Below are 20,734 nucleotides of genomic sequence, written 5' to 3'. Positions count from 1 at the left end.
TTGATTATCTCCTGGAGAGGGGAGGAAAGGGAGGGGAGGAGATATATATGGAGTAGAAAGCATGAGGGAAGTAGACAAGGTGGACAGACAGCAAAAAAATTGCATTCTACTAGGAAACTATTATATGAACTAAAAGGAATATGAAATAATCCTTTATTTTAATGTTACCTTAAATTCCTAAAATTCCAAATAATTTCCTTGAAAGAAGTTACCTGGAAAGGGCTATAATCAGCTGGTATGGTGGTAAGTACTTTAAAAATTTGTCATTTCTTTTTTTGAAGAAGCACTTGATAGAGAAGTGAGCAGTTTCCACTGTAACAAATGTTAAGAACTTCTTTCTGTCACAACTGCAAATCTACTTCTGTTACCAAATGGATCTCTGTTAAAGAAAATCACAGTTGTTTAGAATCTTTACAGTTATTTCCCTCATAGATATAACAAGAATATTTTTTCCACCTGAGTGTCAGCCTTATAATCCACTGTTCACACTTGCTTCTACCTGCAACATAGATTAAATATTTCTAAAAAAATCTATTATGTGAATGACACCTTAATACCCTAAAGGGAATTGTGCAGGATAAATAGATTTATATTGGATTAGAAGAAAACATCGTACTAAAATCATTTAATGAGTGTCTTAAATGAAAGACAGAAAACAGGAACAAGGAGAGGGGAGCTGGTAGACATTTCTCCTGTTGGCTCAGGTTTAAACTGTTTCTTCAGCTCATCATAACCCCTTAGTGTGTTAAACACTGGCCCAGTAGAGGAGTTTAATTCCGCATAATCCCTCTCTGGGTTATATGAGACTGTTTAGCAGAACCATGGGAAGAAAAGCAACTGAGCTGAACCAGTGACACACAACATACAGCTGAACTTTCTCAAGAACGAGAACATGGCTGCCACAGAAACTGGAGTGATTCCATATAACATGTTCAATATATTATGCATCTGAATTTAACCTGTGATCTGCAGTTACCTGTGTTAGCGTGTAAATCCTGGCTAACTGCATAAAAATGGGCAGGCAGATCAATGAGAAACTTTATTGTTAAATGATTCCTAGTACCAGGATCAGAAAATTCATACTCAAAACTAACACAAGTATCTTTTTTCAAATATGTAGGAGCACCGCTCCCTACAACCTCCAGTTCAGAGTCTGTTTTATTGTAACAAAACTATTTACAAATGTGAGTGGAGAGTTGTGTAACTGTATCTCAATCCCTGCGTGCGTAAACACAGACACAAAAATACCGACCACTCTCTATTCAGATTCCCAAATGTATTGAGAATTGTAAATGTGTACACAAATCTGTAAATGCAAACATACATATTAATGGCTGAGCACAAGTATGTGCTCCAAGTGCTGGAAATAGACTATTCCTCAATTACAACTCAGGACTATTGCTACACTTTTGCCATTTGCCATTTTCAGATCTATATACACATTTACAAATCTGATTACACGTGGATTCTGAACACACTGTCAACATTCACAAATATCAGTACATAGTTACAGACTCTGACACACACTGACTGAGATTCAGTTCCAAAACTCTCCACTCACATCTGTAAATAGTTTTGCTACAATAATGGCTCCATAGTTTTGTCTTCAGTGTCTTTAACACACCGTCTCTCACTGTAGCTTCCTTTCTCTTTTCTCTCTTTTAATCATCACTACCCTCCCTCCCTCCCATGTCTCTGCAGTGAGTCAGAGAGGTGGCTATTGGACAATAAAGTAGTGCAGATCTGCAGATATGAGCTGTAATGAATAAATTATGATATTTATAAAGAGAAGGGGTGTGTTTGTGCAGAGTTGAGGGACATGTAAATACACACATTTACTGCAAGTGTTGATGGGGCGAAAAACAGGACAGCATTCAACACTGCACTGCCTCCAACTTCTCCAAGATGGAGACGCTCTGTAAACAAATGCTTTATTGCTTATTACCTTGGATTTTGCTTTTTATTCATAAGCTTATTATCTGCTTCATCCTGGCACACCTTTATTGTCTTTAGGTAATTCTCTTCCAACGTCGTCTCCTTTCTTTCCCTAAATCCCTCCTTCATTTACTCTTTATTTCTCTCCCGCTCTATAATCCCGCTCTCCTTCCTCAATGCCCTGCTCTCTTATTTCATCTTCTTCCTCACATTCACTGCTTTATCTAACCAATATCCTCCCTGGTATTTTGCCCCTTTATTACATCGTTTACAGCAGAGAGTGACAAGAACTATGAAAGAAAGAGGAGGAGGGGAGAGGAATTTGGACCAACAAAGGGCTAGATGATAACACTAGAAAACAAAATTTTGATTATGTTTGAAAAAACTACCATTGTACTTTTTTGATAAAATGTTCAACTCAAGGTTCAGCTTTTCCTGCAGCTTTTATCCATGTCTCAAGGTCTTCTTCAGCACATTTGCTCACTTAACATAGGATAGCCCAGTGCATCAAAGTAAAAAGTATGAAGCCTTTGTCACGACTGAAAGCTCTAGAAAAAAAGTGAACTTGTGGAACTGTTGGCTTTTAAAAATAATCAAACTAGTACTCAAGAATTCTATCTAGGAAAAAAATATAATGATTAGTAATTGTGGAAAATACTATACTATATACTCTACATACTAATAAGAAAAGGAAATACCCTACAAATACAGTACAAAATACTGTATGTGTCTCATCCTCAATCAACCACTCCTGAGACACCCTTGAGCAAGGCCCTTAAAGGTCCAGCGTGTAGGATTTATTGGCATCTAGTGTTGTAGTTTCAGACTGCAGCTCAAACCCAATGGCTTCCCTCTCCCTTTCAACGGCCCAATCTATAAACAGCATTTGGTTTGTCCGTTCGGGGATACTGTAGAAACATGGTGGTATGACATGGCAGCCGCCACAAGAGGCGACCTGTGGCGTTGTAGATAAAAACAGCTCATTTTAATGTAATTAAACAACAACAATTGTTACATCAGGTGATTATACACTAATGACAACATACCTATGAATATTATATTCCATTTCTGCCAACTGATCCTCCTAAATGTTACACACTGGACCTTTAAGTTCTCATTGAGCTGCACAGTAGCCAATGGCAGAGGACTGTGATTGTGCAGAACAACCCAGGCAGGAACCTTGTTGTCTGGTTGAAGAATGCTTCATAATGCTGGTTTCTGTCTGACCTGGAGGTCTTCATGAGAACAAAATCTTGGGACACCTACCCAAATGAATTATTTTAAAAAGGAGACTTAATCATAAAAGACCTTAATCATAAATGGGTCCATAAAAGAACTGAATATAATACAATGTATTCAACCGAAAAGGACCATAATAGAGAAAGAACCCCAACAGTGGCAGCATTAACTAGCAATCAGTATCAAAAAGAGCAGCAAAACATGTTTTTCTCTGCATTCCACAGTTCACACTCACTCACACACCTCCCAAAAACAGGTTTCCCCTATGATTATTACAACATGCCACATGATCAGAGCTAAAACAGTGCACTTGGATCCTGTCGGGTACTAAGACATATTGAAATACACAACAGAGACTTGTGGCAGATACAAAAGGAACCTACCCAGAGCTAAACAGACTGCATACAATTCAGACTACAGCCCAACCAATATGGGAAATAAATGTTTTAGATTATTTCTGTCAATCAACTTACGGATTAATAAAATATTGTTTCGGCACTAAAGGACACCTAACCATTAGCAACTTCAACATACAGTTACAGGATACAATTAATTGTGCCACTTCACTACAGTGTTACAAGGACATGGAAGCAGCTTTGCCTGCTGAGCCACCAGCATGCTCCTGCTACCTCATGGTCCTCTTGTAAAGAACACAGGCATCTTTTTTTCTTTTTTTAATGTTTTCACACTCCATAACACCATAAAGCCGCTTTCTCCATGCATACACATCCATCTTTCATTTTTTCCCTCCTTTCTGTCTCCACTGTGTTAATCTCTTTGCTCCCTGTCGTTTCTCTCCTGTGAAGAGTTGATGTAATCCCTCTTTTCCTCTCCCAAAGCTCCCTTCACTGCTCCATTTTTCTGTACCTGTCGAGGGGTGGAAACATCCTCGTGCCATCTGGTCTATGGTGCAACTGGGTAGCCTGTAATTGGATCCTTAATCATCCATACTCTTTACCTATACCACAGTCTCTGTATCCTGACATACTCCTGTTTTCTTCCTCACAGGCTCTTTCAGATTATTTTCTGTTGTTGTTTTTTGGCTCTGTTACTGTAAGCTTCCTCTTTCCCTCTCTACAGACAGTATGCATCATTAAGGGCATTACATCAAATGCTGCTGCTGCACAATTTTGATTCACAATCAGCAGTTAAAACTCAACATTTGTATGTATGTGTGTTTCTGTGTCTAGAAAGGCACTATGAATGACTAATAAGAACAAATTAAATCTCTTTTCTCAGTCGGTCATCATGAGTTAAAGACTGGCTTATCAGGATGTGTGTGTATGCCCCTCAATTATTATTATCACAAGCTAACACAGTATGTAGCATGGTAAACACAGTATGGTGAATATGTTTGATAGTACATTAATTGAGAATAGTATGTATGAATTATGTATCAAATATAATATGATTAATCTTTGAGGAAATCCGTTTGTTAGATGTTGCTCTATTGCACTTTTTCTTGGAAAGCTTTGAAAACTTTTTTCATTGACACATTTCAACAACAACGGAGGCTGACGAGGTGAACTGGGGTCAAAAACAATATTGGTAAAAAACGGAATTGTCACTGCTAAGAAAGAGTAATGAATAACAACTCATGTAATGATGCCTTTTAAAATGAGCTTGCATGGAGGCCATCCTGACCTGGTATTGCACCTATGAAGTAAAAGCAGGTTTCAATTTGAGTAGATAGAGCTACAGTACATATGGCCATTTACCTAATATGTGTTACATCTGCTGCATAATACAGTTCCAGCAGTTCCTTGGCGTATGTGTGTGATTATTTAAGACTTGTTCTTACCTATATCGTACGCCATGAAGTCAGCAGAAAAGCACTTTGCTCCGTTGCTTAGCGACGTGTCATTGTGAGTGTTTCCCCCAAAAACCAGCACAGTGCCGCTCAGCAGCACCGCAGAGTGGAGGTACCGTGCCAGACCACTCTCCCTGAGGATCAACCTGAACACACACACACACACACACACACACACACACACACACACACACACACACACACACACACACACACACACACACACACACACACACACAGTCAGAGAAAAAAAGTGCAACTCTGCAAGTTGAGACATTTTAAGAAAGTGTTAATTTGTCAAATATGTGTGCATGTCTGCGAGCATGCATGTGTCCATGGTGCCATGTTATTGATGGCGTCTGTCTGGGTGTGTGACCTGGCCTGTGGTGACTGCCCTTCATACCAACTGTTCTTTCATGGGAGCAGTACACACACACACACGCAAGGATACAGAAACACTCAACACAGACGTTGTAGGAGGTCTCAGTCTGCTGTGTGTGACCCCTTTGAGGTCAAAGGTCACATATTGGAGACCAACTGTGGTGGCTATCTGTGGCTTCTTCAATTACTGCAGCAACTCAGACTTTCCACCAGAGACTTTGATGTTCGACAGTTCTGAAAAGGAACACACTGAGTCCTCGTAACTGATGAACACACAGGAAGAACCCATCCAGATAAGAGAATAATTTGTTAATTTGGTCATCCCTTAGATTACTCTGTGTTTAGTGAGAGGTCTAACTAAAACCAAAAGTAAAAAGACTGACCACTACTGTGTTGGAAAATTATTTAAGTCATTCTCGGAACTTTATGCCACTGAAATTAAAAAAAATGTTTCCATACATTAATAAGTAAACACTTTATCGTTGTGGGTCTGCAGACGTCTGAGGTCACAAAAGGGTGTTTCTAAACTTCCATCCACCCAGTTATATCAATGAGGGTACACTATTAGTGTGTAACGTTATTAGTATAAAGCAATGCAAGCACAAACACTCCAAAAACTAAATATAACCTTCACAAAAGGTAGTAATTTTTGCAGGGCTGTCGTATTCAACTGCAAAAGTTTTAGCTAGGTGTACCTGATGAATTGGTAACAGAGTGTTTATTATCCTAAATTTATCAAGAAAATGGGTAAACATGGAGGGAGTGTTGCGTTTAAATAAACAAAGAAAGGAAGAGGAAGACAACTTACCAAACTATTATACACAGAAATTAGTTAACTTGGTTTTACTGACATTGAAGACAACAAGGGCAGCTTTTCTCCTTTTTTTTATCATTTTAACTTTTGTATTGTCTTGTTCTTGTTTTGGTTAATTAACACATTATGATTAGAAAAAAACTGTCTTAAAAGCCTGAATGAGATGGCATTACATTTAAGGAAACAGTTGCATTTCATTCATTTTTGTTTTCATTTTGTGAAATAAAATGAAATGGATGTTAAGTAAGCCTAGTGAACCATAATGTAATGACTTTTTGGACCACTAATAAGCAGCTGCCATGTACAGGACTCAATCCTGCACTGGTAGACTTGTCAGGGGGTTTTTTTGCTGTCAGAGAAGAGGTGATCTTTACATTGAGGCTGGAGCTGTATGGAATAGCTGGAACACCCTGAAATGTTTTGGTCTGAGAATTTCAAAAGTTCACTGGCTCAAGTGACACCTGACTCCGACAAGAAATTCCATCTGGAAAGTGAGAGCCACAGAGAGACTGCAGGTTGCCTGTGTATGTGTGTGTACAATACATGTGAGCATATGTTGGTTAATGTGTGTGTGTGTGTGTGTGTGTGTGTGTGTGTGTGTGTGTGTGTGTGTGTGTGTGTGTGTAGCGCACACGTGAATGTACGTTACAAGAAGAGGAGAGACTGATAGAGCTAAGCGTCCTCTTTCACCCATCCATCTGCCTGAGGTCACCTGAGGTCAAACCCCTGTCACTTCCTTCCATTCTCACCATGCTCTCTTCTTCCTGACTCAAGTATGCTAATTTTCCTTCTCTAAAAGTGTTTGCATACATTTTGAAAATAAAAATCACCATCGTGTCTACATACAGGTTTGGACCATCTGTTTAATTTGCTAAGGCTCAACAGTGATGATGGCTATAAAACAAAAAACTAATTTTGTAATATCTATATATGTGTGAGAACTGCTATGACAAGTTTTCCATGTAACATGTTAATAATTATCATTGTAAGTTTGGATTACACTACACTATACAATATATAATAACTCATTATCATAATTACAGGTTTATTTGAATTGCATCACTGCATCAAAGAGAAGAAAATAGGGAAAGTCCTGCATTCACAAATATAAATTTAAAAATGTTTTTACATAAGTGTCAAATGTAACTATAGTCAAGAATGGTTCCTCTAAGAAGGTTATTGTTGTCACATGTGTTAATGTATCAGAATCTGTTAAACAAATTGCCAAAATAATTAATAAAAAAAAGAGATGAAACTGAATAAGATAATTTTATAAAAAATACAATTCTTCCAGATCAGTCAAAAGAGGACATGCTCTTCTACATTTAGATAATGTTAAAAAGCAAAAGGGTGGATGTAATATTTTAATGATCTCATGATGGATGTAAAATCTGCAGAGTGACCATTAACCGCCATCAGATAAATGTACTTGAGTTAAAAAAAAAGCTAAATTACCCTCTGGACTCTAAAAGAGAGGAGACAAAACAAAACTGCACCTCAAGACTGTAGTTGGATAGAGTACGAAGTAAATGCACAAACACACAAACAGTCTTTCTTGTCTCACAAACAACAAAAAAAACCAGCAAGTTTGACATCTACCAAAGTTACCTGAATATATTTTTTACAGTACAGCAGTGTTATTTTCTCATAGGTTTATCAGCCTTATGAATGACTGGTAACCTGTCCAGAATGCCTGCCTATGACCTAGTGCATTATGGGATTGGCTCAGCTCCCTGCTATCTGGGACAAGATAAACGATTTATACACAATGATGCAGGCAGGTGATATAGTCTGACTGCGGATGTCAATGCAATTTGCGTGTTGGCAGGTTTCAGCATCGCTGCGGGACATCAGTGTCTGGTTAACACCTCGACGTTTGCTGATAATACAGATGCATATTCATAGGTAATACTATTTTGTGCTCTTACCATGTTTGCGTTTGGACGTGGTATCGGTACATGTGGTCCACCAGGCCGTATTTGTTGTTGCTAAGTGCCTTGTATCCCCCGTGGACAAACACGCAGCCACTGGCCTCATCGTACACGCTGCTGTGGCCGTAACCTCCCTGGACCACCGCACCTCCAGCAGACACAACCTGCCACGAGTTAGACCCTGAGACACAGAGAAGAGAAGGGTCTGATTTATACAGCACACTCATGCAGAAAGATCAAAGATGATCACTTAAAAAGTTTTTGATGCTTTGGCAAGTTTTCATTTTAATTTTCATGCCAAAAAGCAAAGCACTTTTAATTCTGGAGGTGAGATCGAGCAAGTGAAGAGAAAAGAAGGGAGATGGAGAGAGTGAGCAAAACAGTAAAAGAGGCCAGAGGAAATTAGAGTTTATTGAATTTAAAAGCGTCCCTTTATTAGGCCAGTTTGATGCATACAGATTAACTCCAAGGCGCATAGAAAACAGGCAGAGATTACATCATCCGAGCAGCCCCCGATTAAATAAAAAAGACCACACAACAAACAAAGGATTAGAAGGAGGAGGAACTACAAAAGCCTGAGAAAAGGTGCCATCATCTGGGGTAAACCCCCGAGACCACGAGTAATACTGAGAGCCGAGAGAGAAAAAATGAACTAGAAAGCATTAGAGACAATATCTCCAAACAACCCTCTAAATGTGTCCTTTTTAGTTCAAATTTAATCTGCATAAGACCACATCTCAATACACCCACTGGCAGATGATGGCTATAATTTCATCTGAAGAATAAAGAATAAAACTCTGAATACTCAACAGTAGGCCTTTGTACAAGAATGATGAATTGTGAAAAATTCCACATGAGTCAGATGCAAGTTCACCAAGCTCTAGCCATTTCAATGTATTATGTTGCCGTATAGCACCACCTATAAATGTAACAGGATCGCTCAGAATTAATATCTGCTATCTGGTATCTATCTCAACAAAATGAAATGAGCATGCAATTGACTGCTACTGTATGTTTAAGAGTTATGGCAGTTTACATTACACTAAACAAGCCACACTTGAATGAATTTGTCAACTAGTTGTGGGAAATCTTAATGACTTATGAATTTGTAGGACAAAGCTATATTTCCAAAAAATTAACAATCCCATCAGCCAGAAATGGATGTGGCCTAATGTGAAAGATCTGTCTTGTCTTAAGGAGGCCACGAAAAAGGAACTTTGTTTATTAGCAAAAACATAAGGCTATTATAAATGGTCAATTGATGGTGCTTTTGGGGAAAAAAAAACAACCTTTTTCTCATCTTTGCCAACCTTTCCACCAAACCAATATTGTACTAACCAACAGAGAGAGAAAGAAACATACAGGTATGGATGAAATAAATAACAGTTTCAATTGTCTGTATTAAAATCCAATAGTACAGTGACCTGTGCTATTTTAGGTAAATTTAACCACAGCCTTGGTGATCACAAATTGGCTGTTGAAATGGGTCACCGTAGAAAACAGTAAGAAAAACTATTACATGCCCACCGTGACACATCATCTTCATTTTTCGATAGAATTCCCAAAACATTAAACAACTTCTGAAACTTCTAAACTTCTGAAACAGAATATACTACATATAATATAAGAGAATATAATAGAACAGCTGCTCAGCTGCGTTTCTTCTCTTGGTAGATTTCGGCTTGTCTTATGTTGGCATAAGTAACAAATTTGCAGTACAAAAAAGCAATACAGAAAAAATGTGTTTCAGGATGTTTACAAACAGTGTCTCCATTACATAGTTTAACAGGAAGCACTTAAGTTTATTTTTCAACTGTAGAATGTCCTAGTCAGTATATATCTTGGTCGCAATTCTTTGATAACCAAATTCAAAACATTCTTATGGAAAAGACTAAAATAAAATGTTTGTTGGATGATATATCTCAATATCACTATCTGTATTGGCCTCAAAAATCATGTAATGGTCTTGCTGCAATGCTTTGGTGACATATTTTTTGCATGAATACATCATGCTAAGGAAGCTTCATTGAATTGCAATGAATAGAGGAATGAAAGAGAAAAAGCTAGAAAAAGAGAGTCAGTGACAGACAGCAGAACAAAAGCCCAGAGAGACAGAACTGAAAAAGCAAGAAACAAGAGAAACAGCAATAGAAAGAAGGGTAACTCTGAATAGACGACAAGAAAGCAGAAGGTCAACTCTTATCTTATCTCTGGCAGCTAAGTGCTGTGAACCTGCTTCTCTGAGTGGTCATTAAATCCTTTTACCTCATATTTTACACTCCGCTTCTACTTTCTTCTGTTCATTTCCAGGTTGCACTGACTCTTAGTCGCTCCCTCTGAAGCCTAATGATGCTCAGTGCAGAGTTACACTGTGACATTGTCAGAGAAAGAGAGCAGGGGGGGAAGGTGAGGAGCGAGAGATGATGAGGACAGAGGAGGAGATATGACAGAGGGGGTCAGTAACTGAGGTTTGGCAGATGAAAAGAAAAGCACGAGTGTGTAGAAAATGGAAGAGAAGGAAGGATAGGAAAGTGAAAGAAAAAGAGAAAAACAGAATGACAGAAAGGTAGTAGAGTGAGGGAATGTAGTGGATTCATTAATCATTGTCTTCTCCCAGACACTCCGGCCTGGGTGCCACCTTCTCTTAATGACCGCTCTCTGTGTGTGTTGGGGTGTGTGTTGCGGTGTGTGTGTACACTGTGTGGCTGCAAACATGTTTGTCTTTCAGTTTGTGTTGTGTGTAAATGTGTGTGCATATGTGTGTGCATGTGTGTGTTTTCCTCTCCAGAATGTGTCAAAGGTCCAACTCTAATTTCTGCTGCTGGTTTAAAAACACTGTGTGACGCTGCCATCTACTGGCTAAACAGGGAAGCATCAAATAAATGCAAAAGCTTATTAAATGGCCAGAAGTATAAGGACAGCCAACTACTACACTCATCTGTGGGGCTGAACATGTCCCTTGCAAACCATGGTCATTAATCTCCTGCTCTAACAGCCTCCACTCTTTTTTTTGGTTTTCTACCAGATTTGGGAACCTGGCTGCTGGGATTCACTCCCATTGAGCGGAGAGAGCTGAATGGGCGAAGTTCATCCAAGAGGTGTAAGATGGGGTTGAGGTCATGGCTCTGTGCAGGCCAATCAAGTTCTTACACACCAAACTGGGAAAAAAAAAATTTTTTGTGGACCTTGTTTAGTGCATGAGGGCACCGCCATGTTGAAACAGGGAAATGCCACACAAACTGTTGCTAAGTTGACAGCACACAATTGACTAAAATATGCTGTTGGCTGTAGCATTAAGATTTATCTTTATTTATAGCCCCAGACCAAAAGTATGTGAACCAGGGTGTCCAAATCTCTGGTCAAAGTAGAAATAATAGGAAGCTCTGGAATTCTGGTTGGCAGTTTTTGGACAGGTTGGTATATGCAACTAGTTGGATTTAGAGTTGTCAGCTATTAAATAAATTTACCAACTATTTTAATAATCAATGAATCATTTTAAGTTCTTTTAAGAAATAATTCTGATTTCAGCTTTTCAAATGTAAATATTTTCAGGTTTTTGTTGTCCTCTATCACAGTAAACTGAATAACTATGGGTTGTGCAAAAAACATATTTGAGGATTTGCATTTGTGAATATATCTTTCAGCAGCCAGGTTTTTTTATACTGTAGTTATATATATATATATATATATGACTTATCAAAACTGACTGAAAACAAGTCAAATGAAGTCATTCCAACAAAAGCAGTGTCTAAATACACAAGAAAAAAAAAAAGAAAAAAATTAAAAACAACTACAACCCAACAAGTCTGTAATAAAATCCAAAGACCTGTGTGAAGATTGACCATGGCCTGAGGAAAATGTCAACCACTTGACAAATCCCTGTGTTTGACTTTCATCAATAAAAAGCAATTAAACAATCACCAAAGAAAAACAAAATCAATCAGAGCAGAGTCAGCAGGTGCACTTACTGATGTTGTACTCCTGAACTTTGTTGATGTAGCTGTAGATTGGTGAGTAGCCGAAGAAGATCAGCATCACTGGCTCGCCGTCAGCCAGCTCCACCACGTGGGCTGTGTGCCCCTCCAGGGTGTAAGGAGGAAGTGGGGCTGGTTTCCGTGGTGACCAGGTCCTTCTGGGGATGTTGAACACCCACATCTCGTCCGTCACATTGGCCGATTTTGCCTCCAGCTTCCCACCAAACATGTAGATGTCATCCTATATGAGAGAAAAGACAGAGAGAGGTGATACTTTTTAATGTAAGGCTTCAAAATTATTTACATGAGATTTACAACATTAATATAGCAGCAAACAAATATTGGCTGTGTAAAGATATAGCCTATAGTCATTGTGTCCTGAGCAGAGAATAAATCATACTCCCTTACCCTGTGTTGCTATCGCAGCCTGTCTGTGATGTGTGCACAAAGCAAAACTGCTGTTTTTCTCATCTACCTCTGAGAATGGATTCATTTTGACCAAACCAGAGTGTTTCTGTCCACTTCTTACATGTTGTTACAATGAAATGCAAGTTAAAATGACTGTTTTTGTTCTTTTGAGTCTGGTGGTGAGCTATAGCAATTTCTGGTCCAGCAAACAGTCTATCTCTGTAGGGATTCTTTCAGTAATCTTTGTCAGGCACTTCCCACTGCAGGCCCAAGAGGCATCCAATTGTTTTGGTCTGAGATGTTGTGTTCTAGTGTGACATATAGTAGCAGGGAATTTTGTATATATAACCATTAAAAAGGTCCAGTGTGTAACGTTTAGGAAGCTCTATTGGCAGAAATGAAATATAATTTTAATTATTATTTATGTTTTCAATATTGTATAATCATCTTACAATAAGAATTGTTGTGTTTTCATTACCTTAGACTGAGCTTTTTTTATCTACAGATGCCATGGGTTGCTTTCAGTGGATGCCGCCATGTTAAGCTGCAATGTTTCAACAGTAGCCTTGCATGGACAAACCAAACAGTGGCTGTAGACAGGGGCATTCATTTTTTTTGCAGCCACTGTAATATATATATAATGCAAGTGATTTGCAATCTGCAACTACACCACTAGAGGCCACTAAATCTAACACCCTGGTCCTTGAACATAGTCCCGATATATAAAATATTATCAGTTTCATCTAACACCCCGTTCACATAGGCTGTCTGGTCATGTGTTCACACCAAGAGCATGTCAGCTGCAGAGCAGAGCGAGAGAGAGAGAGACCACTAATACTGTTAACATGGACGCTGAAATAAAAATCAAGACCTTCCACCACGCAGGATGAAGACGGTGTGAACAAGCGCTAGAGTTGTTGCGCAGGCACATATACATGGAATGTGAAGATATGTTTCTTTGTGTTGCGCTTGCATGCTGCTTCTAGTGTGCCAAAAGATAACCTGCTGTTCATTTGTATGGTATTGGAGAATTTGGCTTCTGAGGCTAAATGTAGAGGAGTTCTTGGTTTGTGCAAAAGAAGAGGTGGTCATAATGCTATGGCTGATCGGTGTATTTGCATGATTGAGATGGTTCAAATAATGCCATAAACTCTCTTTTACACCCATTATTGAGGTGAGACACTTGGCGGTGCAATAACCTGTGAACTCAACTGTGATATTAATAGTTGATATGGCAAACATCCTGTGTATTGTTTATTGTAAAAATGATCCCTGTTAGTGTCTGCTGAGAAGGCGACAAACTACATAGATGAAATGAAATAATTCCTTTCGACCTGTTACGTGTCATTGTATACTTTTGCTATCCCTTTGCATGTGTGTCTGTTATGTCTCTGTGTTCAGGGTGCAGTTTCCTGAGGGATGATTGAGAGCACCTGCATGAAGCTGTGGGTGCAGCCTATATAAGTAGATCCTTTCTCCGCCCTCACTCTCTCAACTCCCTGGCACAAGATCCCAGTCTTTGTTTGTGTTGCCCTTCTTTTGTCTTGTTGTAAATAAATGTTATTCCTTTGCATTGTACCTAGTATGGTGTCCCTTAATGTGTTGTGACTTTGAGCCAGCTGTAACATAATGGGGGCTTGTCCGGGACAGGGAAGGTATGAAGTTAGAACTTAAGTACAGCACAAATTGTGCTCCCTACAAATCTTCTTCAGGCATCCTCCAGATCAAATCTCACCTTCATCAGAGCAGAACAGAGACATTTGTCTTCATTCTCCCTCCGCCTTTCACTATTAAATGACCTCTTTCACACAAAATAAGCATGTGTCCCGGTATTTGGACAGTGACACATCATTTGATGCTCCCAACTGTGAAGTGAGTGATCTATACAGGACACATGGATGGTTCTGATGTTCTTATTTCTTCAGCAGCAAGGTGAATAATGGGCTAGTCTCCCCAAAAGTGTAACATTTTCTTATCCGTCTCGTGAAATGACTTCCAATGACTGCATAAACATGTTTCAAAGAGCCAACAGTTACTGCTTTTTGAGTCGTTTGTAAATTATATTTTGAATTAATTATTAATCAGCCTAAAATGGCCCGTATCATATGATATCAAGTAGACTGTATCTTCAAATAGCGTATTGTTTTCCAACCAACAGTCAAAAGATATTCAGTTTACATTTATATTCAGTTGGAAACAGAAAAGAAAGAAAAGACGACAATTCTTTCATTTGAGAAGATGTAACTAGAAAAGGTTGTTTTTATTTGATAATTTAGTCAAAAGATTAATCAATTATCAACAACAATAAAACTCGACCAATGAGCAGTTTAATCCACCAGTTTGTACATGGAGTAGACTAAAAACGGGTTTATCTTTCAGGTCTTAAAGTATTGGTTAAAACTGAGCACAAAACACGCATAATTTAATACATGATGTTCTGCTTTATAATAACACTGAAGTCTATTCCAAAACTATGCTTGGGCTAAAATAATTTTTTATTGTTCACTACAAGTAAGCTACAATATAATTGTATTTTCAGTAACCAAAAGCCATCAGAACTTACAGCCGTGGACTGATGTTTTAATTGGCTACAGGTGTTGTATAGACTGAACTGTTCACTTCAGCAGCAAGTAAATGTAGAATATATTTGCATCTTAATTGTCTTGAATGTGGTCTGTTTACATTTGCACAATTGTGTATGAGTATGGAGGCATAAAGTGCAAACTGCAAAGAATCTGCATCTGTACAGTACCTTATTTTCATATTTTACTGCATTCCTCAGACAACTTTTCTCTTTAGTGTCAGCAAACACAGCTGTATTACCTGGTACAGAGCCAAAGAGTGACCGTATCTGTAGAGGGGGCCACTGCTGACAGGCACCACATCCCACGTACTGGTCTCTAGGTTGTAGCTGGAGAGAGAAATAAATCAAAGAAAAAGGGAGATGTATACATTCGTAGTTCACTTTGTGTAGAACGTGGAAGAAGTATTCAGATCTTTTCCTTTGGTAAAAGTATCAAAAGTCATTGTGCAGTAAAATGGTCCCTGTCAGTGTTTGACTATCTTTAAAGAATAGCCAAAACAAAACATGACCATACTTTGTCCTCTTTTACTCATGGAAAGAGATCATCAGTGATCATATCAGTAAAATATTTTGCCCAAAACAACAACAACCCTCTAGTTTTCACCCATCAATATGTTTTTGTATTAATATTACCGATGCATTACTGCTTTAGATGTTTATGGTTGAGCTAATTTTTACCAATTGATATACTGTGGGGCAGTTTCATCTTCAGCAATCCATCATATTCTGTAAGATCATCATATGTGTGTGTGTATGTCTGTCCTGTGAGATTCACATAACTCTTGATATTCAACATTCCATGAGCTCAGAAAATCAAGCCCTGTTTTTGGCTGTGTGACAATGCATTTTCCAGCTAATCCAGGAGGGGTTTTAAATAGTGTATTCATCTTAATAAGTAGGAGAATTTTCCCAACATAAGGGAATAAGGGAACACTTAATTGGTAAACAATCTCATAATGATGCTTTGAGTTTTGAAGTCTACCCTTTAGATCAGTTTTCCACTGACAGAACGTTGCTGAGTCAGACTGATACTGCTTACTTGAGGACCATGTGGTAGTTGGTGTAGTTGAAAGAGTAGCCTCCCACCACCCACATCAGCCCAGAGTGCACCAGAGCCTGATGGGACGCCCGACCGAGAGACTGAGCTGACGGTTTGACACTTGGCAGCACCCAGAAGGCCTCAGTCGAGGGAACGGACAGAGAACAGTCAGGACCTGAGACATGGAGAGAAAGAAAAGACATTTTATTTAAATAGTATCTTAAATAGCTGTAAACATGGTTGAAAACCACAGCCATCAAGAGAGAAAAAAAGCATGATGAGTGAAGTTTGAAACATGTTTAATATTACTTATCTTTTAGTCAGCAAGAGGAAGATAATTGAGTTTTCTCTTCATGCCCTCAAATTTGTTTTTATTTGGTATTTGGAGTTTGGTGTCACTGTATGTAGAATCAGTATCAAAACAGGCCCCACAGATCTGACCCTGTCATCATCCAGCACTTTGGACACACCGCGATATATGTTAACACATTTTTTTTTATCAAACTAAATAAGTAAATTAAAGTGACAATTAAGGATTATTAAGGTGTAGGGTGTGGATGTGAGTGGTGCAAGTGTTCTTGAATGAAGGGAGAGACTTAAAATACACTGGGGCCCTCAAGTGTTCCAGGTTATCCTAACAATCACCTACATAGTGATCAGAGACACAAGTGAATCACACAGCCCACAAGATGACACAACAGGGGTCATCACAACCCCCACTGTTTGTGTGGTTGATGGCTGCTCTGAGGCTGTGTGCGTCTCCACCTGACTCATTACCCTACTGGAACACATATCTTTTGACCTTTAGTCTCGTTCAAATCTTAACTCCATGTAGTAATAGTGTTACTATCTATATTATTATATATTTTCTTTGTGAAAATCAGGTTCTTGCATGAAATCAAACAAATAAAAACAGGTGACATTTATTGTTTAAAAAGAATAGAAACACAACTGATAAATGACCTGCAACAAAAATGACAGATCTAGCTTGTGCTAGGAAAATATATGCCATACAATAATAATACATTAACAATAAAAACAGTTTTTTCATCGATGAAACTAAAGAGTTGAAGTGCAGGAATCATCTAGGAGCAGTCTTTTAGGACGATTGTGAGTTGCTATTTATTTACAAATGTCCAAATGTCTTCAAACTCCAACGTGTCACCAGAGTTTTCAGATTTACATGTATGTCTGAAGATAAAGTACGCTATAATACATGAATAAAAATTTCCAGAGTAGACAGTGGCTTCACTCCCATCAACCTAGTGTGTACACCATTAATCCAAGAGGGGGCAGCGCTTCACCAGTAATCTAACTTCACAGGCCTGGAAGGTCTGCTGGGGTTAGATTCAAAGTTCCATTATTGTTATCATAAAAGATAACATTGGTTCTGAAATGTTCTGATGGTAGACTCAGCTTGCCAGGTGTACCAGGCAGAGGATAATTAAACATTAAGTGTTCTATTAATGAGATTGCACACAACTTGATATATGATATAATACTAATATTAACTTGTGTGTTTGACACCGAGTCTCAAATTGATGCTTCACACGAATATAAAAATGCAGTTTTAATACTATCTGAAGATTCTTCATGTACAACTACCACATTTATATTAGGATATCAGTATAATTGCCTTCAACGAATGAGACACCTGAGGAAACTGGCAGCATCTTCAAGTCATTCAATGTACTTTATATTAAAACATAAAAAGAAAACTAATAAAGCCACATATATTATGCACCACTAGGCAAGATTTCCCTGGATAACACATCTATTGTTTTATGATACACAATAATATTGAATCAAGCAACATTATGCTGGGCATGAACAGGAAAACCGCTACTGTTGTGTTTTTGTATCTCCTCCTTTCCTATTTGTTCACTTTCACGTTAATAATGAACACAAGAGAAACATCAAAAAGATCCTCTTCATTACAGGCATCATGGGAAATGTAGAATAAGTAAAACTGGCATTTGCCTGATTTGTAGCAATTACACAGTAATTATATAAAAAGGTGCAACAATGACATGTGGACATGTGGTTAAAATGTTGCTCATAACATCCCAGTAAGCACTGATTGGGTGATATGATTTTCAGGTCAAAAAATAAAAAAAACACAATAAAACTGGACTAAATTATGTTGAAATGTATTCTATATTTACACATAACCATTGGTTTAACAGCATTTCAGTGGCTATATTTCAATGTGAAGCTCATCCTTACTACATGATATATAGTTATTGAATACTTCTGGAACAAAAGTTATATATAACCGGAACATTAAAAAAAAAAAATATATATATATATATATATATATATATATATTTAACAACCTTTTGCCCCATTTTGACAATTAGTCAATCAGTGTTTAAGGATAATTAACACATTACATATAAAGAAAGAAATGAGGTAGTTCAGATATAGACACATTTCTAGTTCTTTCCTGTCCTTAAATTCTCACAATCATCTTCATCCTCTGTCCTTCTGGAATGTTTTCTCTACAAAGCCCAACCGTTCAAGGCCAAAAAGCCACATCTCACCATTCTGGCTGAACTGCTCAGTTCATACATATATGTATTCTCTGATAAAAAATGCTGTTCCCCCTTTCCTGTCCAGTTTGTCCTGCTCTTTTACCTTGCCAGCTGTCGTTGCAGACACACAGCTTTTCTCCAGTCAGGTCACAGTAGCCGTGATCCGGGCTGCCACAGTTATCCCTGCAGTACGGGATGTTGCAGGCTTCTCCTTTCCAGTACTCCTCACACTCGCAGTACACACGACCTGAGACAGAGTTGGCAGTGCTGCATCTGCCGTGGCCCGAACAGTTGTTGGGACAAGAGTTTATCCTGAGGGAGACACAGTTAAGCAGGACGTCAAGGAACTTCTTCAAGGTTATACAGCACCATAGGCACAGAGAGAATACTTGATTGTGACTTGTCAGACATTACTTTAAATAACCCCAAAGCTTTGAGATACTGTGGATGCCTCATGAAAAAGTAGTTCAGGCAACCAATTTCTCTTGTTTATAGTAACATTTGTATATAGTAACATTTTAGTGAAAGAAGGCAAAAAGATTAATTTTAATACTGGATTAAGTGACTATAGTTAATATGAAAGGAGTTGTAGACCTGAACCCAAACATTATCACACACTCTGCAGCTCTAAGGAGTGTATTAGCCTCTTTTAGCTCATAGTTTTGGTTTTAGAGCACATTCATTTTCAGTCTCAGCAGCACTCTCATCAACACTCATTTCCAGACACAGCAGGTAGCTGCTTTCAGCAAACAAGCTGTAATAAACTCACTGCGCACTACCTGCCCAGCATCATGAGGCAGAGACACACACAGACAGACACTGTTAGACTGTTGAAAATGGAACATCTAGCAGCATTATGTAAAGGTAAATTAGCTTTCACAATACCCATTGTAGAATTTTACTTAATCAATAAACTGTAGTAAAGGCTGAATCTCAGAACAAGAAGAGCATAAAAAGTTGTTGTACTGTAGCACTGAACATAAGTTTGGGAGGGAAACAACATCTACCTCTTGTTCCTTCTGAGTTTGAATGCACTCAATGTAAGTGGCTTTGGACAAAAGCATCTGTCAATTGAATGTGACGTAACAAGGAACCATGGGACATAGGGGAGAGATTGAACAAGACAGATATAGATTAAAAGAGAGAAATTTGAGATGCAGCTAGAAGGACAAAGAAAAAGACACAAAGACGACTGAAAATGAGAGCCCATTAGATATGAATAATAGGAGCCTAAAGAGTGAATTGATACACTGAAAACCAGACTTTGATTAAAAAGCATTGATATAGTGATACTGCAAACATTCCACGCTGGTGTCAGATAAATACACATGCTGAAAGAGATAGATAGAATGATGGGGGGGGGAAGGAGAGGCTGAAAATCATATTTCTGTTAATACAAAAAGCTGGCTTGCTGTTATGACAAGAGGGTCGTCATGACAACCCTTATATCCCCCTGTGTGTGTGTGTGTGTGTGTGCGCGCGCGTGCTGAGAGCCTAGAGCCTGTGTGACTGTACAGTAACTGTCCTCACTCCACCCATGTGTTCAACCTACCACATATCATTTCATTTTCCATCAAGGCCATCACTACTGGCACAAAGCAGCCAGGTTTGTGGCTGTGAGTAAGAGGCGGTGACATGGTCAACACAGCATTATGACGTGCTGTAGGAATCTGTGTTTGTGCTGTACACAGTGGTGGGAAAAAAAAAAAAAAGGGCACCTGAAACAGTTCCAAACCCCTGGTTAAGATTAAAATTGTTTTGTTATGTGACTCAGATGATACTCAGAGTATATCTAGGTAGATGTCACTATGTAATTAAAACAAACATTCAAACATTAAAAGTCTATTTAGCATGTAGGGCAGCCTCTATGACACTGACAACTGTTGACAACCAATACTAACCAGAAAAAAAACACACATTGGTGGGTTTGTCCACACAGCTTAAAACAACTAAATGTGTATTACAAGTTTTTAACGTGTTCTTCATAAAATGTTTGCCACACATGTACCAATTGTACAGATGTTAGATAGCTAGCTCTAAGTTAGCGCTTAGCTAGCTAGTGTATTTGACAGCTCAGACGAACTA

General features: G+C 38.4%; 1 protein-coding gene across 4 annotated transcripts in view; it reads right to left on the bottom strand.

Annotated features, from left to right (window-relative positions):
- atrnl1a (attractin-like 1a) overlaps positions 1 to 20,734 on the bottom strand; it is a 264,424-nt gene that overhangs the window by 205,807 nt on the left and 37,883 nt on the right. For all 4 annotated transcript variants that reach the window (XM_051380119.1, XM_051380103.1, XM_051380110.1 and 1 more), the window contains 6 exons: positions 18,753 to 18,961; positions 16,116 to 16,290; positions 15,316 to 15,403; positions 12,079 to 12,325; positions 8,108 to 8,291; positions 4,976 to 5,130 (listed from right to left, as the gene is read on the bottom strand). In XM_051380119.1, coding sequence (XP_051236079.1) covers positions 4,976 to 5,130; positions 8,108 to 8,291; positions 12,079 to 12,325; positions 15,316 to 15,403; positions 16,116 to 16,290; positions 18,753 to 18,961 — 1,058 coding nt within the window. The remainder of the gene's footprint in view (positions 1 to 4,975; positions 5,131 to 8,107; positions 8,292 to 12,078; positions 12,326 to 15,315; positions 15,404 to 16,115; positions 16,291 to 18,752; positions 18,962 to 20,734) is intronic.

The sequence above is a fragment of the Dicentrarchus labrax genome, unplaced genomic scaffold, assembly GCF_905237075.1.
Source record: "Dicentrarchus labrax unplaced genomic scaffold, dlabrax2021, whole genome shotgun sequence".
Classification (NCBI taxonomy): Eukaryota; Metazoa; Chordata; class Actinopteri; family Moronidae; genus Dicentrarchus; species Dicentrarchus labrax.
The sequence above is the reverse complement of the archived record's forward strand: the minus strand, read 5'-3'. Positions and strand labels throughout refer to the sequence as shown.